General features: G+C 38.9%; 1 protein-coding gene across 1 annotated transcript in view; it reads right to left on the bottom strand.

The window, feature by feature from the left end:
* Positions 1 to 3,385: 3,385 nt before the first annotated feature.
* The window catches only part of arhgef18b (rho/rac guanine nucleotide exchange factor (GEF) 18b), a 68,040-nt gene continuing 44,215 nt past the window's right edge, over positions 3,386 to 27,210 (bottom strand). Inside the window, 13 exon segments of the mRNA XM_046857518.1 lie at positions 3,386 to 3,871; positions 4,594 to 4,719; positions 5,021 to 5,342; positions 18,895 to 19,356; positions 20,192 to 20,239; positions 20,658 to 20,714; positions 20,923 to 21,035; positions 22,661 to 22,798; positions 23,123 to 23,308; positions 24,375 to 24,448; positions 24,704 to 24,882; positions 25,903 to 25,979; positions 26,767 to 27,021. Coding sequence (XP_046713474.1) covers positions 3,762 to 3,871; positions 4,594 to 4,719; positions 5,021 to 5,342; positions 18,895 to 19,356; positions 20,192 to 20,239; positions 20,658 to 20,714; positions 20,923 to 21,035; positions 22,661 to 22,798; positions 23,123 to 23,308; positions 24,375 to 24,448; positions 24,704 to 24,882; positions 25,903 to 25,979; positions 26,767 to 27,021 — 2,147 coding nt within the window. The 3' untranslated portion in view covers positions 3,386 to 3,761.

The raw sequence follows: 27,210 nt of genomic DNA on the forward strand, positions 1-27,210 counted from the left end.
TTAGGCCAAAATCTACAGAAGTAGTAGATTTATAAAATATATAAAATATAATAAAATGTGCGTCTTTCTTGTTTTCTCATGATCTCAACGTAAAAACCCTTTTTCTCACGTCGTAATTGTAGTGTGAGAGAATCTCAGGCTTTGTGAATGTTTCTGGTGTATGCTATTAAGAATGCATTGGTGTTTAAAATCTCTATCAGTTACTAATTTCCCACAGCAAATATGAACTTTATCTCATCCATGATGCTGCGATGATGCTGCCTCTAGAACATGTTCCTATGCCGAACACTCCGAAGTGCTGATCATGAGGAAACAATGTTTGCTATGTCAAGATCATGAGAAAACAAAAAAAGGGAAAAAATAGATTATACCGCATGACCTCTTAGAACTGCCATATTAATACAAAATATGTACTGTGTCTTTTCCCCATTTTAGCCAAATAGTTAATTTTTCTCTTCCTCTTCTGTCTGTTCCCTGTGTTTCCTTCACAGATCTCAAAGATCATGGCCATAGACATTAAAATAAAACCCCAGCAATTATTCGAGGAATAACGCAGACACGTGTACCATGAGATGTTTTATTACCAATATGAAAAGTGTGTCGTACAGCTACAGCTTGTTCTGCGAGTACAATAGAAGTAGAAAATAAAAATCACAGTGCTCTTGCGTGCTACAAACCTCATTAAAACATCTGGAAAAATACAAGCGCACACAACGGGACGTTCGCACTCCTCTTCACGTGCCCTACTGAAAGTGACTAGTGTAATTGGCAATGAGGACATTATTTTTTTTCTTTTTGTTACAAATGACTGCAAAATGTGCTTCAGCAGAGTGCAGTGTCACAGGGGAGAAATAAAACAGCTCGTCTCCTCATGCAACATCACAACTCGGGAAAGGGGGATCAGGATAAAACTAAACCAGTGTGTGTGTGTGTGTGTGTGTGTGTGTGTGTGTGTGTGTGTGTGTGTGTGAGAGAGAGAGAGAGAGAGAGAGAGAGAGAGAGAGAGAGACTTGGCTAGTAGATAAACACACAGTGGTTACAGTATCTGAGTGAATCTTTGGTGAAGGGAAAATCTCGGCTTAATTTCTGATTAAAGCAGATCACACAAAAGAAAAAAGAAACGATAAACAGTTTAAGAAGAATTACAGCATTTATCTCTTTTTTTTTTTTTTTTACTTCAATGAAGGATCATGTTCCCTTACTCCAAACAAAAATGTGCACTAAGGTCCATTGGACATCCTATAAGACATCGGAGCATGAAATCTACAACACATGTACAATATTTACACAACTGAACCTTCAAACAGCAAATATACAAAACTTCGTCCGGGTTTTGCATCCTGTCATCGGAGTCAGAGGTTCACAAGATGGAGTGCGCAAAAAAAAACAAATAATAAACCCACCAAAACATAGAAACGATCACACGTTTGATTGTAACCATGGCAAACATTTAACCTTCTCTCATTGGCTGGTAAACAAAGATTACAATTAAACTGAAACTGATATGCATATGTTAATTAAAGGGGACCAAAGTCACAACAGTACAAGTTTCTAAAAGAATCCTCGCTTCTGATTGGCTAAAGCAGAACGTTTCTCAATCGGTTTCCAAAACAATATAACCATGACAACCATTTACCCTTCAGTAATGAGCGGCAAATACCGTACATTCATACCGCACAGAAAAAAACATTTATACAGCATAGAAAATGTATACATTAAGACTAAACGTAGCCAAAGCAACAAACAGCATAGTGGTACAGTCAAATGCCACAAAACACTCGCTTCTGATTGGCTAGCAGGTACCGCTTTCATTAAAAGGTGCCCAGTTTATTCGGTCACAACCCTACTTCAACCTTCATGGTTTAAACTAAAAATCTAAAAATGATAATCAAGAAATAAACACACTGTCCTTCAGGGCAGGATTTTTTCAACCCCACCGTCGGCGTCTTATTTCCTGATATCGTCGCTCTTGTACACGCTGGTTTCTACAGCACGGCCGTCTCTAGTCAAGTGGATTAGAGTCGAGTTGGGATGCCGTGTCGAGAAATTAAAATAAATAAATACATTAAAAATTTAAAAAAATAATCAACTTGAGCTAGAAGTCCTTTGCAAAAGAAATTAAATAAAATCATCTTCATATATATTGCCATTCATCAGTGTGTTACATGCTTCCAGAATTCCTTCTCGGTGCGACGGAGAAGTTTGATCTGGTTGCCGTGGGCAGAAACAGAAGACGACGCTGATTAAATGATCGTGTCCTGAAGAGACGTTCTGTTCTCAATACTCAATAACAGTCTTTAATATCGGCATTAGAACTCAAACCAGCGCACAATCCCTCATTATCTCTCCGATCATCAGCTTACTGGTGTTTCTGTTTTCAGTGCTGCTGAAGTTCCAGTAATGTTCTGCATTAATTTAAAATGTTCTTGGTGGAAACCAGAATGTATCTAAATGCACCCAAAGCAGTCGAAGGACAAAAATGGAAAAGTGTCTAAGAGAGAGAAAGAGACGGCAAAGGAGAGAGACAGAAAAAAAATAAGAAAGAGAGACAGACCGAGAGATAGAGAGAAACAGAGTTAGCAAAAGAGTGTCAGGAAGAGGACAGGGGGGGTGTTAATATGTGAGAAAGAAAGAGGAAGACAGAGACCAAGAGAAACAGAGAGAGATTGCAAGAGTGACAGAGCGACAGACAGAGAAAGAGAGAGACAAAGAGAAAGAAAGAGAGAGGAGGGAGGAGATATAGCAAAAGAATTGGAAATAAAAGAAACTGAGATAAAGTTAGAAAGAAAAACAGAGAAACAGTGAGAGCAAAAGACAGAAAGAAAGATGAGAGAGAGAGAGAGAGAGAGAGAGAGAGAGAGAGAGAGAAAGAAAGAAAGAATAAGATTGGAAAACGCTTGAATTGAATAAGAAGAATGTGTTTGATGTTGCTGCAGTGAGGAGGAGTATTGGAGCGGTGCATTCAGACATCATTTATCATGCTATTTGTCCATATTTAGTCTTAGAGTCTTGATTCCTTGAAGCCGAAGCCACTGCTGCAGTTATATATGCGAGTGTGACACACAATAAGTAAAAAAAAAAAGACAAAAATCAAAAACCAGAAATACACATTTTTAAGGATTTTTTTCAGGCCGATTAGCTCAATGCATCGCTAATTATTACTGATATATCTTTTTTTCATTGTTAACAAAAAAAGGAAAAATAATACAAATAATTAAGGGTATTAACATGGCGGGCTTTTAAGCGTAAAATGACATAAGATGACGTAAAAAACAGGACGTCCCTGTTTTATGTCATCTAATAAAACCATTAAACTCGACAATCGATACAAAGTGAGCCTCAGATTCTCAGCCTAACTGTGAAAAGAGGTTCCAGTGTGAAACAATTTCCTTCATAAACATAACAGCACTCATTTATTTTCAAAAACTTTTTTTCCATTTTCTGATCCGAGACATGCGGAAAATCCTTCTGTGACGTTTCGGAATAAGTCTGGCAGGAAGAGCACGCCCTGCTCACTTCATTTCAGTTGCCTCCTCTGGGATTGTATTTCTCTCACTAAGAACTAGTCATCCTTTTTTTTATCTGGTTCTTCTATTAAAAAGTAAGGAAATGCTACTGACAAGCTCTAAAAACTGTAAGATTTTTTTTCCTCCAGGGAACTAAAAAAAAAAAAAAAAAGGTAGCAACCCTTGATCCTCATGTGAAGCTCTGTGCTGTGCATCCCAGCATGTACTGATGTTTGTGATGTATCCCAGCACACACTAAAGCATGACAACTTCCTCCTTGTCTTTGTCGTCAGGGAGAGGATAGGACTTCAGGAGGCTCTGTGCCTTCCCAGGCTCGGGGGTGTATTTATCTCCAATGGGGGAATCTGAAGTTACACACAAAAAAATACACAGCGTCACAGAGAGGCACACATGGAGAGAGAGAGAGAGACAGAGAGAGAGATACACAGAGAGCGAGAGAAATACAGAGAGAGAGAGATATACAAAGAGCAAGAGATATACAGAGAGCGAGAGATATACAGAGCGAGAGAGAGATATACAAAGAGCAAGAGATATACAGAGAGCGAGAGATATACAGAGCGAGAGAGATATACAGAGCGAGATATACAGACAGAGATATATACATAGAGAAAGACAGAGGAGAGACAAACAGAGATATACAGAGAGAGAGAGACAAAGAGATATACAGAGAGAGAGAGACATTAAGAGAGACACAGAGGCAGACACAGATGGAGAGAAAGAGAGACACAGAGGCAGACACAGAAGGAGAGAGACACACACACAGAGAGAGAGAAAGAGAGAGAGAGAGAGAGAGAGACACACAAGGATACACACAGAGTAAGATGAGAGAGACATAGTCACACAGACACACACACAAAATGGGAGGAGAGAGAGAGAGAGAGAGCGAAAGAAACTTCAGCAGTTTTTATGTATTAATGTATATAATTAATGCTAGTATACTGGGATGATATTTATACTGTTAGCATTACTCTTAGTAGAGAAAAATAATCTAATTTGCTGTGATCATTAAAGTCATTATGTGTTTTATTATTTTATATCTCTCTTACCATGACGGTTACTACCTCACCTGGAATCGGAGGCGAAGCAAGCGAAAGCTGCTGGTGTGGACTGGTGGAGCGGCGAGCTTTAAAAGAACTCTCAGGTTCTCGAGACGACAGTTTCTGAGAGAGCATGTGCTTCATGTCTACTGAAGCTGCAAACACAAATTCAGCTCGGTTCAGGTTCACCAACATACACAGGCAAAAAAGTATGTGTAAAAAAAAAAAAAAAAAATATATATATATATATATATATATATATATATATATATATATATATATATATATATATATATATATATATATATATATATAAATTAATAAAATAATTTTTATTAATACATAATTAATAAATAATAAATCGAATATAGCGCTCTCTATGCAGCGTGCAGTCTCGTTAAAAACCAGGTTCACGCTTTCCCATGTGATTTGTGTTTGTGTGATCAGAAACTGTACCTGAGCTCTCTGTGCGTTGGGAGCCTTTGATTTTGCTGCTCTTGTCCTTGCTCTTCAGCATTGCCAGCTTGGTGGGGATCTGCTGCTGGACTCCACCCTGCTTGTGCAGCTGGTTAGTGGTGCTGACCAGGTGGATGGGTACCTCGGTTTTGGCGGGCATGGTGGCGCTACTCTCCCGGCGCGGGAGGGGCAGTTCTGCCCTCTCAGAGTAATCAGCGGGAGACAACGAGGTGCTGGAGCGGAGCTGAGAGGGCGTTTGGAGGAAGGAATCCGGTCCGGAGTTTATCAGGAGGTCGCCGTTAAAACTGGAGGACATGGGGAGCTGGAGAAAGAATTATTTCAATGTGAATGGTAATTCTGAGACCAGAGAACACAGTTAGAGTGATGATTAATTGCACACCAGTCTTACGTTATCACTGATGGCATAGTGTGAAAAATAGAAATCCTGCTTGAGGCCCGAGGATGAGTATTTTTACAGCATATAGCACATGCTAACAGTTTTACTCCTGTAATCATCACAGAAATCTGACAGTCACTTTCGTTCTTTCATTCTAACTTTTTTCTTTCTTGCATTCTTTCTTTCAGATTTTCCTTCTTTCATTCTTTCTAACTTTCAAATTTTCCTCCTTTCCAACTTTCCTTCTTTCTAACTTCACAATTTAGATGGATATAGAGATGAGTAGGAAAGAATCAACCCATCCATCCACCCATCCTTCTAAGAACAATGTGGCACACATTTTATCTTTCAGGAGTTCCTGCTTTACTCCCTCCTCTTGCGTCCCGATTTAAAACACTGATGCTCACCTACAAAGCCAAAAACGGACCAGCAACCCTCTACCTCACAGCTCTTCTCTCACCCTGTATTGTACCACACTCTCTTCAATCCTCAACCACAGCCCGTCTCGTCCCTCCATCTCTCAGGGTACAAGAAAGACAGACTTCAAGACTCTTATCTGTTTTCACACTTGGATGGTGAATTAACGTAAATCTTTTCAGCATTTCAGTGTGGACGAGCAACTTTTGGAAACAGTTCAAAAACGATAGTGTGGACGCGGAGAGTTTTTAGACCCCGTTTTTAAATTGATCCGGATTAGTGTAGATGCAGCCAAAACCAACATCTGCTGTTCCTGTCCTCAGCCAAGTTTAAACTGAAGATATCAGAAAATATCCAGCTTTACTTCTTACTATTACAAAGCAGTGACCCACAAGCCTCCTGCCTTCCAAGTGATAGAAATGTCTCCATACATAAACTCTCACCAAAGGCTTGATGATTATCTGTTTACATGGATCATTTCTTTTGAGACAGAAACAATTACAGTTAAAAGAAAAAAAAAAATCTGAAAGGAAGTACATTTCTGTGCGAGGCGTGTGTGGGCGCATCAGTGCGTCTGATGTTAGATTTTTGAGAAAGAGACAGGACCTAAAGAAACCATGGCAAAAAATAAATAAAATCGCATGAAAAGCTAAGTTCAAACCCAGGGATCATAAAGGCATTTCCTGTCATGACTTTGTTCAGTCACAGGACTAATGGGTTTTAAAGGCAACAGATGAAAGAGCATGACTTTGGTGAGAAAAAACAGTGTGTGTGTGTAATATATATATATATATATATATATATATATATATATATATATATATATATATATATATATATATATATATACACACATATACACACACACACATAGATGAGATCAGACACAGCTGTAAAAAAAAAAAACTGATCACACCCAACTGGAAAAATGAGCATCTGATTGCATTGGTAAGGGATGAGGAAAGATCGTCCACTTCCCATCACTAACAAGAAAAACGTGTGTGTGAGATTGATATCTTTAATATAAAGTCTACTACAACAGCTCAGAACAGTTTGCATGAATAGATCTGCATTTACGCACCTACTGCTACACACCTCAACAATGTTATTACAGTTAATGGACATTCGGTGCCACCCAGATGAAGATGGGTTCCTTTTTTCTGTTTGTTTCATGTCTTTATGTAAAAAAATAAACAAAGTGTGCTATAATTTCTAATGGTTGATTGCTGAAACTATCGGCAAAAATCCATTCGGGCTACGGGTCCGCTGTCATTACTGCCTTTAGAGGCGAATCACTGACAACACGTGCTGTTTGTTTTTACACAGGAGTGAGCTATAATATATTTATTACTTCTTATTTATAATTTTTAAATTAATTCAATATAATTTATTTATTAATATTTATTTAATATCAAATATCTAGCATTATATATACATAGCCCCTTTTCATATATATAATGGTGGGCAAAACCAAAAGGGTAGGGGCAGTTTGGGCATCTCTGGTGTAGAGAAACTGTTGGAGGTGAGAAAGCAATTCTCCTCTGCAATCACTGAGAGAAGTCTGCTTCTTTTCGCCACAGATTAGAACTCATGTACACGATCCTGCATGCTGATAGTGCGCGAAAAATCCAATGGATTTCTTATGACTTATTTTTCCACAAATCCATTTGGATCAGTTACACCACGACTTTACAGACATCCTGCTGCCGAAGCATGAACCTCTATGCTACTCTGACATCCAAATAATAGATCTATTTTTCTGTAGAAGCAGATGTTCCCAGCTGTGATGGTTCCTGTGGCTGCCTGGCTGTGCCCGAAACTCCCTTATTAACTAACGAAACAGAAAAATTCCTCAAAGCTTGGATGCCTTGCGATCTGCCTCAGGGCGAGTCTGCTTGTAAAGAGCACCGCGAGCCTTCACAACACTCTCGTCCCTCTTCACACAGACGCTTCATTGTTTCCTCTCGTTTTCAAAGTGCCGTTGTGTACATATGCACTTTCTGCTGGGGGGGAAAAAAAGATCGGATGGGGGAAATTTGACTGACATCATCCAAACAATTAAAGTTGGCTGTGATGGAGTAACGAGAGGTTTCTGGCAGATAAATGACATGCTGCGGCTCCTCCAGTGCTCACACTTCACCGAATTCCTTCTGTAAACCCATTTCAGAGCCTCCGGCCACAAACTGCGGATTTTCCTTTGAACAGCAAGCTTTTAAAACCTGGTGATAAATACCTACCTTCGAGGTTTTCCCCCCTCTCGTACAGAAACCAAGACTCAACAAGAGCATAACAGACTCCTTCCAAACAAAATGAGAGGAATTTTTGAGGCCGAGATGAACGCTGCGTGGAAACACATTCGGGGAAATTAAACTGCACCGAAGAGACGGTAATGATATAGAATCACGAAGAATCGTACAAACATATTTCCACAAGGGGAAAAGAAACACAAAGGTGAATGTTAGGAGTAGAAACACTGACAGATGTGTTTATATACGAGGAGGAAGGCTGTAATTCGCGCTTGCTAGCAAAAAGGCAGAAAAGATTCACAACAATATGATGTGCAGCTGTTTCAGTGGAAGACAAAGCGACCCATAGTTTACTTTGAAGAGTGCGACCTCATCCAGCTTCAATGAAACCAATGGGACCGAGACACACATGCCACACACACACACTTCTCTTGTATTGACGTCACAAAGCCACACTCACATTCCTGACCTCGCACCTGAGAAACTTTCAATAAGTCTGGACGAAGCAATGAGTCCTTAAATAGGCCACGTCTCATCCAGTGTGACTGACAAGCACAGATTGACATGTTGATTGACAGGCAGAAGCCACGCCTTATTAAATGTGACTGACAAGCAGTGGCCACGCCTCAGTCGATGTTGACCGACAAAGGCCACACCTTTACTTGGACTAATTCTCAGAGGCCATTCATTGGGACTTAAATAAAATATCTGAAAGCTGCCATGCCTCCTACAGTACGACTAATCACACCTCATTCACTTGCCCTGATGCTCAGAAGCCCCACCCACCTTTAATGTAACCGATTTGAATATGCACATTTAATGGAAAACTATTGCACTTATGTTTTTAATACTCAGAGGCAACACCTTTACTAGGATTAAAACACAGACGTCCCACCCACCTGCAGAAGAACTGGGGAACATAGCTCTCGCAAACAGGATGGACAACACAGAGGTCAAGTCCCCCTTCAATCCACTTGACCATTTTCTCTGCCACTACCACCCGAGGCCATGATGCTCGCTCGGAGACCACTCCTCCTTTTCATCTCCATACATTTAATCACTAACTAATTTCCCAGTGTTCTCACAGAAGTGAAGGCAAATAAACACACATTATAAATAAATGGCTGTAGTAAGAAGATCTTAGTGAATCTTGTGTGAGGCTTTAATTTAATTCCCACGTCTACTGTGCAGCATGAACATTTGGGAACGTTTAAGTAACCGCTTGTGTAATGAAACAATAACCCTTTTCATAAATCCTTGTTTCTTAAAACACACAATGATTTTCGCAATTCATCCAACTAGACTGTAAATCCTGCAAGAGCCTGACAACTAACACACACACACACGCACACACACACACACACACACACACACACACACACACACACACAAAGTAAACTAATGCTTTGATAAGGTGTGAACATGCCCTGACTTGCCCACACTAGCTTGTTAATTCTCTCACACACACACACACACACACACACACACACACACACACACACACACACACACACACACACACACACACACGGATATACAACTGTAGCTAAGGACTGGTTTGGCCTGTGATGGTCTTACAATAATAATAATAATAATAATAATAATACTAATAGGGGGGAGGAGTAATTTGCCGATTGCAGCCCTGGGTTATTGATCAGAAGGTCGGGGGTTCAGGCCCCAGCACGATCAATCTGCCACTGTTGGGCCCTTGAGCAAGGCCCTTAACCCTCTGTGCTTCAGGGGTGCTGTATCATGGCTGACCCTGTGCTCTGCCCCTTGTTGGGATATATAAAGAATGCCACTGTGCCATAATGAATATGTGACAAACCATTTCTTGTTTAATAATACCAACAATAATAAAGGTAATCAATTTTCTGTTTTCATTCACTTTTCTATAAGTTGATGCTTATTAAACAATTATGTAAGGAGTCTCACTGCTTGGAAATACAGCAGTGGTGGACGAAGTACACAAACCATGTATTTGAGTAAAAGTACAGATACACTCTGTAAAATATTACTCCAGTAAAAACGCTCAATTTAAGCTTTCACTTGAATAAAAGTACAAAACTATTTCCCTTCAAATGTACTTAAGTATCAAATGTACTATGATTTATTATAGCAATTATGATACTATTATCATTTTTGGCTCAAGACTCTGCTTAAATCAACTCAGTTTATGTGAAAAGACTCTATTAATAGATTGTTACTCTTAACATAACAAACACTGATTGATATCTATTCAAATTATCATGAGCCCGAAACCTTCTTTCAACTACTTAAAAGAATCGTGCAAATAAGGCGAGTTCGAGATTCTTCCATCATTTATTCCTCTCGAAATGTCCTGCTTGCTGTTGAACTGATGCTAAACTGTATGTTCTTGATAAGTAGATGCCACGAAGCAGCATTAAAAAAAAAAAAAGTTGAAAACAGAGCATGTGTTCTACACTGATCGGTGCTGTGCGATTGACCAGTTTTTATCCACTCAAATGATAAGGAACGACTGATTTTACAGAAATGTAGTTGAGTAAAAAGCCGGATATTTGACCCTCCCCAAATGGAAATACAGTCCACCCCTGATAACTTGCGGTTCAGAATTTGAAACGTAACTAACAGCAAGTTGCGGATTATCTTAAAATTTGCAGAAATCCGCAGCGGGACCAAATTTTCAGGAATGTTTTCACTAACAAATTTTATAAACATTTTTTAAAACACATTATTGTATTAAAGTGACAATGTCTAGATCAGGGGTGGCCAACCAGTCAGAGACCGGGAGCCACATTTTTGACTGTGTTACCGCAAAGAGCCACATCATACACATGGGCACACATGAACATCACCCATCCCTTCCTCTTACACACACACACACACACACACACACACACACACACACACACACACACACACACACACACACACACACACACACACACCTCTGCTCAGCCAGATTTATTGTAAATGTCACACACCAACAGAATGACAGAAATTGGCTCCTACTGTTTTAAGACCACAGGACAGTCATTTTCAACAATACACATTGTGTGCACTGTCTCACACACACACAAACTCTGTTTAACCAAGTCCACAAACAAAAATATAATAATTTACAATAGCGTTTTTCTTTTACTATGCATGTTACTTAGTGGGAATTTTGGCATTCCTTGCCTTGAACAATCCCCTTCAAATCTGCCTCGTATTCCGTTGTTGCCACTCGAAGCAATTCTTTCACATGGGTGTCAGTCACAACAGATCGATGCTTTGATTTCATGTGTTTCAGGGTAGAAAACACAGACTGTGGGGTTTTTTTTATGTGCGTGTTTACTTCGCTTGAGTGTAATACGGTATTTTTCGTCAAATGCGCATGTGCGTGAGATGAATATACCGCAGGGGTGGGCAATAATTTTTACAAGGGGCCACACGAGAAAGCTGAATTGTGTCGGAGGGCCACACCAACGATAATATTTTAGGGATGCACCGAAATGAAAATTGAATTCAAAAGGCAATGAAATCCATAATTTTTTGTGTTATGCCTTTTGCCTCGGCACCATCACTGGAAAACTTTCCTGCCTTTTCAAAAACGTCCTCTACAGACGGAGTGCGCATGCTCGGATTGACTTTACTTTTCTGCGCCGCGTTCTTCTCATATTTAGAAGGCAATCGTGATGTTTGGATTTCAGGTGATAAATTAAACCCGACTTGAAGAACCTCTTTGCAGATACACCCCCTCTTGAAATTTCAGCATTGCATGTTTTGCAAACCGCTCTCCGCATACCGCAGACATGTTGCTCCTATCCAGATAACCGTGTGCTGCTGCGCTTTTTTATTGCGTCATTACAATTGTGTTTCTGCCGTGTTGTTTCGGTGATTTAGGTATTTCCGAAAATTCTCGGTGCATCCCTGTAATTTATGATTGGCCTCATGCCAAGGTCTGATATACCGCAAAGTTTCCCAGTGGGGGGAAAGCTCATTTAAGTCTTAAAATACCGTATTGAACTTAAGCAAAGCGAACACGCACATTAAAAATCAAACACACAAAAATCGATATGAACGTAAGAGCCGCATGAAACCGGCCAAAGAGCCGCATGCGGCTCGCGAGCCGGGTTGGCCACCCCTGTTCTAGATGAATTCAATAAAGTACCATAAGGGCTGCAGGGGTGCATCCAAAATTCAAGGATTTTCTAACGTATTTTCGAACGTAACCCCTCTTATTTTACAACATTTACATTTTTTTACCGTTCAATTTTTTTATTCCATTTTAATCAATGAAGCGGTCGCAAAAAGCTTTTTGCTGTATATTGTTCTGTGTATGATAAACAATTTATTGGAATTTTAATTTACAAAACTGTACTTGGTTAAGTAGTTGTGCAGATTCTTAATTGGAGTCGTCACATTTACATTATAGCTTGGTGGTGCTGGGATTTGAACTCTCAATCTTCAGTTCAGAAGTCTATCATCTTAACCACTGAGCAACCACTTCCCTTTTATTCCTCTGATAAAAGGTTTAATATAATATTTAATAAGTTTGAATGTGGTGAGAAGCGGAAACTCAGTGGTAGCTCTTAACACCCAACTTTTGTACAAACGAGATAATTGGAAGTCAGAGGCAGGCTGTGCATTTCACACAGAGACCTTCAGTGGAGTCAAGTCACTTTTTAATAGCATCATTATGATGCCACAGCTACAGAAGCCATCACTGTTATACAGAAACGCAGTACAACAGAGCACTGCGTCACAGACGGGAATCTCATACAGCGAGAATGAATGTTAGTATTAAAGCAAGAAGCCCATTGAACACAATTAACAAATCTCCGCATACATCATCTCGAGCAGAAGCATCAATATTAACCTCATAAAATGATTTTCTGTACATTATGTTTTTGCTGGGTGTTTTAAATGGAGGCAAATTGTGTGTTTTTGTTTCAATTCTACAGGGAAGAATAGTGGAAAAGATTCATGAAAATATTAAAACTGTTTTGCCTGACCTTTCCTCATGACATCCAACTATTCTTGAAAACTCCATCTTGTAAATATTCTTGTAAGTGTCGCCCAGCCATTGTGGAATGACAAAAAACTAACTATTAAATACACACTAGTCGATTTGAGCTTGTGCGGTTCGCGACAGATGCGTTTTGCAGTATTGCGCTCCAGTCAAAAGACATGAAAATGCAGACGTGTTTTGATGCCTTCTAGGGAGCCTCGGAGTGGCCAGGCTGCAGTCTGATTGGTTAAAGCAGCACAGATTTGAATCGAACAAGAACACAAGAGCTTCTAGAAGCATCCATGAAATAAAGATAATAGACTATGGGTAATAATTGAATACATATTCATGGACAAAAATATATAAGAGATTTTGACAGTCATTAACCATGAATATACATTTACATTTAAAGGTCAATAAATGTTATGATAAAATGATCTGCTCAATATAGTTTTTTAGTGATCAATAATTACTTAAACAGGATCAGACCAGTCAGTGGACACTGAATCATTTCACAGGTTTATATTAATACACTCATTTTAATACAGAGACTTGTATAGTGACTGCTCCACATAAACAGAGAAAAATAAAAAGTAAGGATTTTATTGTATAGAGGTATGAAAGGAAAGATTTTTTTAAATCAATCTGAAACTGTATATCTTCATCTAACAATCTTGTTTTTTGTTAAGAGAGAGAAACAGGTTGGTGAGGGAAGGATGTTTGTGTTTTATAGCTGCTATAACATAAGTGCAGAGGCGGAAAGTGTATTTGTGTACTACTACTTTTTGAAAGCAGTTTCAAAAATGTATAATTTATTACAATTTAAATTTGACTTTGACTTAAATATTATTTGTTGAAGTATTGTACTCAACTACATTTTAAATCATATCTGTAAAAAATAAATGTAAAAAATAAAAATAAAACATTTAGGATCCAGGAAATCCAGGAAAATACTGCACTGATTGATCGATGGGCGAAGAACAAACGTGCTAAACTCACAAGACAGGAAGCTGGAGCCGAACAAAACATACGCAATTATACAGACAGATTAAAGAGAAACGCAGTGAAATAGAAAGTTGTTCAATGCGTGTGCTCACTGTCTGAATTTTGAATCTGCATTTGCGATTTCTCTCATTATCATAAATGACATTATGACAGGAGAATTTTTTTTTTTTGCTGTGAAAATGCATAACTCAATTTTTCAATTTGTAAAGGTGTTCCTTCAATTAAAAACAACTAGTTTGAGATTTATATCTGCTTCTTCTTTTGAACTAAACTTGGGCGACTAAAATGAGCGACTATTTACTTTTACATAAGTAGATTTTTACTTGTAACTTTACTTGTACTTAAGTAAAACTTCATTGAAGTAACTTTCACTTGAGCAGAATATTTTATTACTTTTTCCACCTCTGCTCAGACACATTTGGTTTTCAGCATTCAACACGACTTTTGTATAAATTCTTTTATAAATCAAATAATAACTGGCACATTCCTGTGGTTTAAGAGGAATTAAACTGCCGCAGGAAGCGCTAGTGTGGGAAAATATTGCATTTCAGTGTGATGTGAACTCTTGATTCGTTGCACCACACTGATTGTTTTCCAATAGCGGCAAATGACTGAGAAATTTCTCCCTTAAAATATTGGCATTTTAACTGATGGATGAAACGATCAGACAAACCTTTTTGAAATCAAGTGACAGATAACGATCATTTCCTGCTTTCATGTGCAAACACATTTCCACACGTTTGTTGAAAAAGAAAGGAAGAATGAGCAAACCAAACCGGAGATGTGCGACAAGAGGCTTAGATCAGATTAAATATTCATCTGCGCTCACAACACAATACTGAACCCATAAATCTCACTGTACCATCGCACTCGCGGTGTGTGTGTGTGTTATCTCAGCTTGGCAGCTCTGGGACGCGCTAAACAATAAGCGGCTTTGTGTTTGACTGTGTGATCTGTTTACACACAGACAGGTCGAGCAGCTCAGCTGATAGCTGTTAGAAGGTGAATTCGGTGCAGAAGCGATGCGTTCTAACTCTTGAGTGATGGGGGGTGGAGGGGCAGGAAATCGAGGAGTGTTTCAGTGCCACAGTGGTCTATTGTTCAGGTTGGGTTTACGTTTACAGAACAGGAGACGAAACGGGTGAGAAAACTCATCTGAGGAAAAAGGAGAGCAAGGCTGAATTCATGTAGGCAAGGTTTAGTGAGTTTGAACAGAACCCTGGTTTGTTCTCCTCCTTGGTGCGGTTCTTTGGGCAAGTGGGAACCAGGGTTTAAGAGTACTGCGCTTTTTTTTTTTTTTGGTTTAATCGACTGCAGTGAGAAAATGATTTGACCCTACCTGCAGAAAGTGTGGTTTGGGTTGTAGCATGCCTTTTGATGTGAACTGCTAAACGGGCATCTCAGTGATTATGATGTTGGACTTCTAAATGGAAAGTCATGAGGTCAAATCCAAGCACTGCCAAGCTGCTGAACAAGGTGCTAAACTCTCAAATGGTTAGTTATAAAGGGTGGCACAGGACAAGGGAAATTTTGGAACTAGGAGTTGGTGACCCTGGGGTGTTGGAAATTGTTTGAAATCAGTGCGAGCTCGTTCCGAAACCTTTGCCGTTAGTTATAACGGAGCAGTTGAGTGGTGCACAACGAGCGTTCGCTGTAAAGCCTTCAATAAGAAATTTACTGTGATAGTGTGAGTGCTTCAGGGTTTCTACAAGCTTCACAAAGTCAAATTTAAGACTATTAAGAATGAAAATTGAGACATATATCACAACAAACACACACACACACACAAACGTTGCTAGCAGCAACTGGCCTTAACCAAGCCCTAAATTCATTTTAATATTTAAGTAAACTTGCACTTCCCCTTAACTAAAAAGTTAAAATCCGGTTTACGTCTGTGGTACAACCCAAGAGATATTTGCGCCAATAACAGAAAGCTGATTGGCTGTTGAATGTTGCTCTCATTTTTAGTCGACAATACAATTATATCCTAGTGAAAGAACTACACCACCAATGGAAATAAATTGCTGCGGGAGCATTTCAATGAGCATTAGAAGTAGCGTTACACAGACATCAGAAAATTAAGACCTGTTTAAAATTATGTAAGAGCTAGAATGAATGAAAGATTTTTTTTTAAAGCCTTAAAGTTCGATTATTAAATGTGAGACTTTCTTTTGACTTTTTAAGTCCCTGCAGAAACCCTTTTACTTGTAGCTATAAACAGTTGATCTATTGATATAAAGTGCATTCGGAAAGTATTCAGACCCACTTCACTGTTTTGTTGCAGCCTAATACTAGAATCATTCAAATAGATTTTTTTCCTCATAAAATCTACACTCAGTGCCCCCTTATGACACATGTACAGTACATAAGCATTCAGACCCTTTTTCTTACTGTTTGTAAAACCTGATGCTGCTGTAACACAATTTCCCTAATGGGATCAATAAAGTATATCTATCCAGCTATACTCATATATATATATATATATATATATATATATATATATATATATATATATATATATATATATATATATATATATATATATAATGTATGATGCAACGAGCACTTGGATTGGGGCATTTTCTGCCATTCCTCATTCTTATATCCTCTCAAGATGGGTCAGGCTGGGTGGGGAACTTTTGATGGACACCCACTTTTAGGTCTCTCTAAAGATGTTCAATAGTAATAATCTGCCCAATATAAACTCCTCTGTCCTCAAAATTATAGAAAACTCACAACTTCACCTCAATGAAGCAGCTAAATAACTAGCCCTGTCACCATGTGACTTTTCCTACAGAAACAATACCACATTCAAACGAGCACACCGACTGACCGATCAGACTGGAGAATTCATCAGCTCTCTCAGAGACTCGGCCAGCATCGACTCGTTACTCGTTCTGTTTGTTAAAGGTTTCGGAAGTTGTGCTCTATGAAATCTCTCGAAACTGTAATGACTATAATAAAACCGTCGTTAGTGCAAACAACATAGGGCAATTACGGCTAAACCGCACACACCGTTTCCATGACTACAGGCTGACACACATGAACAAGTTTAGAACTTTAGCCCTGTAGGTAGTTAATGTTTCACCACATGGTAATGAAGAATTAAACGCTAGAGCTGTGCAGTGGGGAGATGCAGGAGGCGAGATGTTGAACATTTCGCAGGCAGAGGTCGAGGCCAAATGTAATACAAATAAATGTAAAATTTATCTATCCATCTCGTTTCATTTTTTTATTATTATTAAACTTGAAAACATACACAAAAGTGCCAGGGGTATAAAAAAAAAAATACACTAGAGTTAGTGCAGTGTCACTGTCGCTACTCCGCACTGGAAATAAGATTTGATTTGCGCATGCATGAAAACACTTAATAATCCATAGCGCTAGTGTTAGCCACAAACCAGGAAGTGGCTAGCAGCTAACACTAGCGCCATGGATTCTTTAGCGTTTTATTTCCAGCTACAAGAATTTCTCTTAAAAGGAGAAAATCCTGACAATTCCACATATCGAGGGAGTGAAGGAAAGAAGGATGGAAGGAATGAAGACATTTGTTGAAGTATGCTGAAATAAGTAGAACAGTTATGTAAAACATCTCTAGATAATTAAATATTAAAATGTAACACACACACACACACACACACACACACACACACACCCCTGCATTACCGAAATGGGGTCGAACTAATGTAAACTATTTCATTTAATTCTTCCATTTATTTAATTATATTTAATCAACTTAATTTGAATTGAATTAATTACTCAATTTAATCAATATCATTAAAAAATGTATTGCATTCATTTGATTTGTACCAATTGATTTTTATTAAATATTCAAAAATATTTTCTAAAACTTATTATAAAAAATATTTATAGACATTTTATTTACAATTGTTTTAAAAATGTTATATGTTTAGATGTTGCTCACAAATGTTCATGATAAACTGTGTTAATAAAAAATGGCAAGCAATTTTGTTTTGCATTTCTTACCCCTAACCATACTGAAATTTAACCGAACAGTGACTTAAAAACCGAGGTACGTATTGAATTCTGTGTACCGTTACACCCCTACCTACCATCCATCCATCCATCCATCCATCCATCCATCCATCCATCCATCCATCCATCCATCCATCCATCCATCCATCCGGATGATACAATAATAGTCTTGTTTCTTTTTCCCTGAAAATAAACCCAAAGCAGTGTACTATCCGACCTCTAGTGCACTACACAGGCTTTATCTGTTGTAGCTTAGTGTTTAAGGTTTTAGGTTACTGATTGGAAAATCTAAAGTTGAAGCCCCAGTATCACTGCTACTGTTGGGCCCTTGAGCAAGACCCTTAACTCTACGCTTCCTAACAAGCTGGGATATGCAAAAAAACTTTTGCTGTGCTGTAAAGTAAATATGACAAATAAAAACCTCTTTATACTGTACCCTTTTTAGGAAGTGCATATAGAGAGCAGACAGTCATCTGAAATTCAGCTTATCGCAGATCAGCTAAATAGAAGCAAAATATTCTAAAATATGAATAATCTAAAACAATACATTTGATATCTCTTCATTCAGGGATTTTCCAGATTTAGTCGTTTATATATTTAAATATACAGAAGTAAATATAAAACCTTATCAGCATCTATTTTTAAATGGTAAAATAATAATAAAAGGAGAAGAAGTGCTGTACCCCGGTCCTTGTCATTTCACTCTCGTGATCAGTTTTTATTTAGATGCTTGATTTTAAATTTTATTGCAAATAACGAGCATTAACCAAATTATTAACTTGCATTTAATGCAAAAACAAACCAAAAAAAGGAATTAAGAGCCGCTTCTCTCCCTCACCTGCACTGTGTCAGAGCCGTAGGTTGTTGCCGTGATGGGTGCCGTATTCCGTTTCTTCATCTTCCTTTGCTGCTCGAGCTTCTCTTGCTCCCTCGCCACAACCCGTATGGATTCTCGCAGCCTCTCCAAGTCCTGCTGGTATTTCTGCCTCTGGCTCTGCAGCTCTAGTCTCTCCTGCGCTAGTCTTTCCTCCAGCTTCCTGCACGCGTCCTCTCGCTCCTGCAGCCGGAGCTGCTCGGCCTCGTTCTGTTTCACCTGCCTCGCCCGCTCGCGCTCCCAGCGCTCCTGCTCTTGCTGCTGCTGCGCCTGGACACGCTGGAAATGAGCCATCTCCTCGCGGTGCTTCTCCAGGTTCCTCTGTTTTTCCTGCTCGAGGAGCACGTCCGTGCCCCGCTGGCGCTCGACTGAGAACAGAGATGCCCGCTGCAGCTCAATCATGCTGTCCTGTTGAGAGACAACGGCCTGCAACATAAAGCAAGTAATACTTTAGTAATACTTTTACGTCTTATTTACATACAAGGTATTGATACGTCTCCTGCTTTTTAGTGTTACACTACTACTGGACAGTATGTCCACTAAGAATCTTTCTAAAGAAAAAGAAAGGTGCTTGGTACTCATCACATGTACTTTACAGCACAGTAAAAATCTTTCCCAGCGATGTTAGGAAGCTGAGGTCAGAGTGCAGGGTCAGCCATGTTTAAGCACCACAGGAGCACAGAGGATTAAGGACCATGATCAGGGGCCCGAGAGTGGCAGCTTGGCAATACCAGGGGGGTTTAAACCTCCACCTTTTGATCAGTAACCCAGACCCTTAGCTACTGAGCTACCACCTCCACCTATCAGTTGAAATCTACAAACCTAAAAAACACACACCAGGTTTGATGTACTTCATACAGGAAGTTAAGGAAGTGGCAGATCAATGCTCAAGACTCTGGGGGTTACTGATCAAAAGGTCAGAGGTTCCAGCCGCATCATCGCCAAGCAGCCACTCCTAGGCCCCTAAACAACCCTTTGTGCTCCAGGATCACTGTATCATAGCTGACCCTGCATGCTGACCCCAGCTTCCTAACATCCCTGGGATATGCAAAGGACAACACACTAAGAGCAATGTTAACTTGGAAGTCGGACCTGTACGTAAAGCTGGTGGAACCTTCCAGGGTTCCCATTCAAACAGCCTAAACACAGCATAGCTCAAAAGATGCCAAGTTGACTGTATATTCCCTGCTGCTTTTCTGGCACATCAGTGTCATTCTGTCATGATAAATTAGACTTGCTGTGACATATTACATTACATTACCTGTAGACTGTAGAGCTGCTGGGAAAGCAGGAGAACCCGGTCAGAGAACTGCAAAAGCAAGAAGAGGGAGACAAAGAGAACTAAAGCATCTGTGCTTAAAAATCTGGACTGGCCATTAGGGACTTTAATAAAAAACCTCCTTGTTACTGGAAACCTAAATCAGTGATTGGTTGGTCTGATTACAGCAGAGTTACTGTTTCTACACTGAAACCTACTGCGATCTAACAGAAAATTATTTTTCTTTTCTACCATCGCAATTTACCAACAATTCTGTCTTTTTTTTTTTTTTTTATCAGCCGGGTTTTGCATCATATACATTTATTTACATCATTCGGCAGACGCTTGTATCCATTTATAGTTAACATCACCTCTACGTCTGAGTCACAGAGACACGCAGACAGTCTTGTAATGTCCGGGGCTTAAACGCAGCCATCTTGAAAACTGCACTTAAAACTATGTGCCTCACCTCTGTGCTTGGAAATCTAGAGCAGATCATATTCCAGCTGGGGGAAGAAATGTTATCCTGAGAGAGAAAGAGAAAGAAGTCATTACATAACTAAGTGTGCTTATCAAAACAGCGATGTGTCAATGAAGTGAAGCGTGAGGGCATGAATCTAGGGCATGAATAGAAGCCTAAAAAAATGACTCAGGTTCTCACGGTCTCTTTAGAAGTATTCAGAGAAGGTTATGTTATGGGGGAAACGTGTGCATGTGTGTGTGTGTTCTCTTACAGCCTCGACTCCTTGACTGGCACACATTTCTTTAAGCTGAGGGTCTGAACTGGCTCTATGACTCCTGTCTCTGGATTTTCCTGCTCCAGTCGAGTGTTTCTTCACACTGCCGTCTGTTTATTCCACAGGCACAAAGATAGCGATCAGAACAGAGACACACCAACATGTTAGAACAGATGAATAATAAGAAGCATGTAATGTGTAAACTTACAAATGAGGTTATTATAGTAGACAGACAACACATGTATGCTTTGCATGTGATACAGTGGGAGGTGTAAAGGAGTATTATTACAGTCAATATACCGTAATTTCCGGACTATAAAGCTAATGTTATGGGGTTCAGTTTTTTTGGCTTGAAGTTTGTGAAACTGGGAAAAACCCAGGAAAAATTAATAAATAAGCCACGGGGTTCAAAACGTGGGAAAAAAGTAGAGGCTTATAGTCGGAAAAATACGGTAATATTGTTACTGATATGAAATACAAAAATAAAAAGATATAATATCAGAGCGCTGGTAAAACATGGACAAAAATATTGGAATTTTAGCATGAAATTTTCCCTCCACTCCATGGATAGAGTAAAATATCTTGAGTGGCCTGCTATATACCCCTGACCTCAACCCTACTGAACACCTTTGGGATGAACTCGAACCTTACCTCATCTACCTGATTCTACCAACACCCTTGTCCCTGAATGATCTCCACAAGCACACTCCAAAATCTAGTGGAACGTCTTCCCAGAAGAGTGGAGATTATTATAACAGGTGATGGGAACTAAGTGTGGCATGGGATGTTTAAAAAGCACATACAAGTCTTAGTCAGTAGTCCACAGACATTTGTGATTATTATGGGTGGCAAGATTCACTGATTTGCATCGGCTCATCGTCATAAAAGTTGATTTGACACATCGATTTAAGTGTTTTTAACATAAAAAAACCCCAATTGATTGATGTATAATTATTAGTAGATGTTCTTCACTTTTATTATTTAGGAAGTGACCAATAATTTGTGACCAATGTTTTATACGTAGATTCGCTAAACTGTTTCTCGAGCGCGTTCACATTATGGAGACCGAGGCGTGTCCTGAGTCACATAGAAGAGATTAACATGGCAGAGGTAGAGCTGCATCCTCCTGGAGACAGAGCAGGAAAAGAACATCTGGATTGTTTTTATCTAATCTTTTTTTTTTCTTTTTGCACTACAAAAGGATGGTTTGTGAAAGGGCCATGCGTTAGAAGTCAGAAAGCACATTGCTGTCGGCCTGAACTAAAGAAATAAAAGCGAACTATCTATACCATGTTGATTTTTATAGCATCATATTTATTCAATTGCATTGTGTTAAATCAAATCAAAATGGGATCGTAATAGTGAACCCTGTCACATCACATCACAAGTAAATCCCTAATGATGTTATAACATACATAGAGATTTTATACCATACAAGACAGTCACAATGTCAAAAGGTTATTACAACAAAAACAACAGAGGCTATTTAGCAGTTATAATTTATAAAAAAAAAAAAAAAAACAACAACACCAGTATGGGTGATATATCATGCAACACATATATAGCGATTATTAAACTGTTATGATAAAGAGAAAACGTTATGGAGGCATCTGAGAACAGGTTCTTGATTCTTATCAGTCAGATTATTATATTGAAGTTGTAAAAGATGTAAGGTATCTGTTAGAAGTGTGTAGAACATGTTGTTCAAGTGTTGCTGAGGTCTAAGAGCGCTTACTCTTCTGCAGTACACTGACGGTGCTGTCGTAGCCCCCGAACGTCCCCGCTCTTTTTGGCAGTGAGCTGGGACTCGGATTCTCCTCAGTCTGGGGAACACCTTTCGAACTGGACACCAGAATGTTCTGCAGGTTCTCCACTGGAGTTAAGTGAAAAGGAAGGAAATCTCAGATTTAGTGTATGGATTTACAAAAGTGAATACACTTTCACAGACACCTCTATTCGTGCAAACTCATTTGTCCATAAAATCACTAAATCTATTTACACTTCAAAATCTCAGCACCATATATATATACATATACATACATTTACATATAAAAAAAAAAAAAAAAAAAAAACAGATCATGGTCCATATGAACAAAAACTCCAATAAATGAACACTTATTAACAAAGAGATATAATTAAGATATGGATAATTCTGGACCTGGTTTATAGTAAAGAAGCAGTGTGGTGCATTACTTACCCTCTGTAATAGCTCCCTTGAGCAACTGCTCCCCCTGCAGGAGCTCCGAGACATCTCCCCGAAGCAGAAGATGACGGCGAGTTCCTGTGTCCTCCAAAACCCCTGCGCACTCGACCAGGTCAGCGTACAGCCGCAGCTTTTCCGTGAGAGCCTGCCTGATCTGAGCGTCCTTCACAGTTAGATGTTCTGCCATAAAAAATGTTATTAGAAGGGAATTTTCTTAACTTGTAAAAAAGTTGATTTAAAAAACCATGTTTCCAGCCATTCAGACTGCAATGCAAAATTATATAAAAGAATTAATCAACTGCATAGCAAAGTGAAATGTCTTTAAATGTTTTGTTTTCTTGACTGCTTTATTGTTATTATACATTTTTATGCTGCAACATATTTTATAAAACTTCTTTAATATAACACTACTTTAACAACTCAAAATTATGATTAGCAAAACAGTGAGTATTTCCTGAAGTGCCAATTACCTAATCAACTAATCTCCTTCATAAGATATACAGATAAATGCATTTATCAATCACATGTACATTAGTTTACATACAGTGAGTGTTTGCATATCCCAGCTTATTAGGAAACCAAATTAATAAACTCATACATATTAGAATGAATATGGATATTTATTTCTTATATGTTTTAGGGGTGTCACAGACTTTATAGGAAAACCAGAATCGTCAAGTCGCCCCTACAGTCCATTGATCAAGATGTAGTCTTAAAAACGATCCTTAATTTACATTTTATATCCCAAAAACAAACAAAAAAGAGACAGGATTTGCATTTCACTTCGACAAATGTAATGAAATCGACTAAATTGCCCGTGCGAGCGATTTAAGCACAGTGCAACGTGGATGCACCGAAAAACCGTAAATTCTGTAAATTAATTTACAGAATTAAATTAGAACAGAATATACCTTTACAGAATCGTGTGTCACAAGGGGGTTGGATTTAATCACGCACATTACAAATATTTATTAAAAGCTCCTTCCTTTTCACATTTTTATTTACATTAACATAATAGGGTGTATATTAACTTATTGAGAGAAAACCAGCAGTTCTATGTGAAATCAAAAACTAAGCACCCCCACATCAACAAAATGGGATGGTCCTCGTTTCATTAAACCTCTGCCAATTCGACTTTGAAATCAGTATTTGATTTAGGCTCCTCCTATCGAAGCAATGAATTTGACTATTCGGGGTCATTCCCAATATAATTTGTTCGTTACATATGCTTGCACCAATATATTACCTTGAATTTCTTTGAAGTGCTGCTGTCTCGCTCCATCTTCTTCAGTAACGAGCCTCTCCTCTGTGTGAGGGCAGCTGCAGCATGAACACGAAAACACACGCAAACACAGTCAAAAATTGAGGAAATCCAAGCGCTCGTGGCATCCGAATCACTAAAACTGATTTGAGAAATATGGTACAGAAAAGCGATTTTAAAAATGGCTTCGAAAAACTGTAAATAAATCGGAACAATTTTTATTTAATATTATAAAAAATAATGCTCTTGGTTATAATGTATATTTTTTGTGATGTCATGCCCATTAAACTGGGGGTTGCTGACGTTAGCTGTACCTGTCCACGGCTTGGCGGATGTGCTTGATCCAGGTGTTGCGCTCTTCTTTAGAAGACGTGTGGATCTCGTACATCTCGGGCTCGTTGGAGGAGGCGCAGATGAGGAACATGGCCTTTTCCTCGTGTGCCACCTCTCTGACGATCAGTTTTTGCAAAGAGATGACTGACGGCTTCCCGTCCTGCAAACACACGGCGAAACATAACTATATATAAAACACCAGACTCGAGTTCAATAGGCTGAAATAATAACGTCACAAATCACATGTGCGATTCAGGTAGAACCTGAAAGCATAATATTACACAAAACAAATAAATAAACTCTATTCCAGATATTAAAATACACTTTGATAGCCGGACTATCTCGACTAAAGTATTAGGACATACCACTTAAGTGAATTCGGGTCGATCAATTAGAACCATTGCCACAGGTGGGTCGTTCTGAAGCCTGTGATGGCTTGAATTAATTGAGCCCTTCACCTATGGTACATGCCTACAAAATTTCTTCCCTGCTAGATATAAGCCATGAAGCAAAAGACCTTGTAGTCCACCTTGAATCCTCAGGTGCATGGTGCAAAAAACTGAAGAGATCCAAATATCTCATTCAACATTAGTGCTCTAAAGGTGCTTATTTTTGTTGTCGTCACGTGTACATTACAGCACAGTGGAATTCTTTCATTGGGGTCAGAGCTCAGGGTCAGCCATGATACAGCGCCCCCTGGAGCACAGAGTGTTAAGGGCCTTGCTTAAAGGCCCACGAGTGTCAGCTTGGTGATTCTGTAGTATTTTCACAGAAACACTTTACAATGTTGTGGAAGCCATTATAGCTGCAAAGGGGGACCATATTAAATGTATATGTATTTAGAATGCAATACCATTATAGTGCCTGTTTTTGTAATGGCCAAGTGTCCTAATACTTTTGCCTATATACTTTCGTCTATGATGCAAAGATCATTTAAATAGAAATATGATACATAATGATTTCATGCACATTTATTTCTGATTCAATAAGTCATGTCAGGTTTGATCCAGTATGATCCAGTGCAGTTCAACTGAAGTTTTAGTTTATTAGTTTTTGTAGGATTTTTCTTTACCTATTAATATGCATGATAAATGCTGATGTGAATGAGCTGAAACAATCAGGGATTATTAATAATTAATTATAACATCTGATCTAGATGCCTATAATACTCGGAACATACCACAGCAGAGAAGACGTATCTCTGGTCCTTGTCTTGCAGGAGGAGCAGAACGTCTGTGAGCAGCACAGCGAGGATATCTTGGGGCAGAGAGACAAATAATAAACAGAAGGTGCATTTTTGTTTTTTATCAGTCAAAGAGGAAGAACTGAAAGATGTATATACTATAGATCAGGGAACCCCAACCATTGGGCCACAGACCAATACTGAGGCACACAGAAAGAGTAAATAATAGTTGTTTTTTTAAAAAACTTTTTATTAATTTTTGCAGCCTGCAGGGTGTTTTTTAATTTCATTTTTTTTTAATAAAAGGGGTCACATCCGCCTGTGCCAATTTCCCACACTTGTTTCAGTTGAAGTGTTTTTTCGATCTCTTGATAAATTAAGCAAGAACTACCTCTGAGTCATAGTGAGTCACATTATATACGTAATAAAGTAATAATGAAATCATATATGTATAGTTGTTGCATATTATGCATGTTATTGGACCTTATACAATATATGGACCGCCCGCCTGGTGGGGGTCCTGTGGCGGTCCGTATATTGTATAAAGTTCAATAACGTGTATATAATGTAATGACATATTTACATAAAATACGATTTAATTATTAAATAATATTTTATTGGATATGGTTCAATAACAGTCTGCATGTTGTCTTGCATAGCTCTAGTTTGTATCATTATTTATGATTTATGTACTGTAAATGGCTCCAGAGTGGACATTTCTGCCAAAGAAAAAAAAAAAACCCAAATTATATTCACTTTTACTTAAAGGTTAGGATGTTAAATTGGAAATATTGTGCATTGTAGGACAATGATCATATTTGGTATTGTGAGATTTTACTGCTTTAAATCTTGTGGACGTACCCTTCAGTCTGCCAGAGGCGGCCTTCCAGTTGACCATGCCCTCGTGCAGCAGCCTCCGCCTGCCCTGCGTCACGTCCTCCCTCCTGAAGATGCAACCGTCTTTAATCTTGCCGAACGCTTTGGGCTCCATCTTGGCAGCGATCTCTCGGAGGCGTGTCTCCTTCTCGTACAGATTTACCCAAGTGTCCACCTGCGTAATGGTCTCTTTGATCAGGCCCAGAGCTCGTGACAACTCCTTGTGTTCCTCTGTGTCAGCTGTGGAGAAAAATAAATTCATTCGGCAACATTAGAACTATGTTTTTGTTATACACTAACAAGTCAGCTACACAACATGGCCAAAAGTATGCGGACAACTGATCAGCACACCTCCATTTGTTCTTTCCCCAAATTGTTTTCCCATCAAGTTTGGAAGCATAAAATAGTATAGGACGTCCTAGTACCCTC

Source organism: Silurus meridionalis, chromosome 9, assembly GCF_014805685.1.
Source record: "Silurus meridionalis isolate SWU-2019-XX chromosome 9, ASM1480568v1, whole genome shotgun sequence".
Taxonomy (NCBI): Eukaryota; Metazoa; Chordata; class Actinopteri; order Siluriformes; family Siluridae; genus Silurus; species Silurus meridionalis.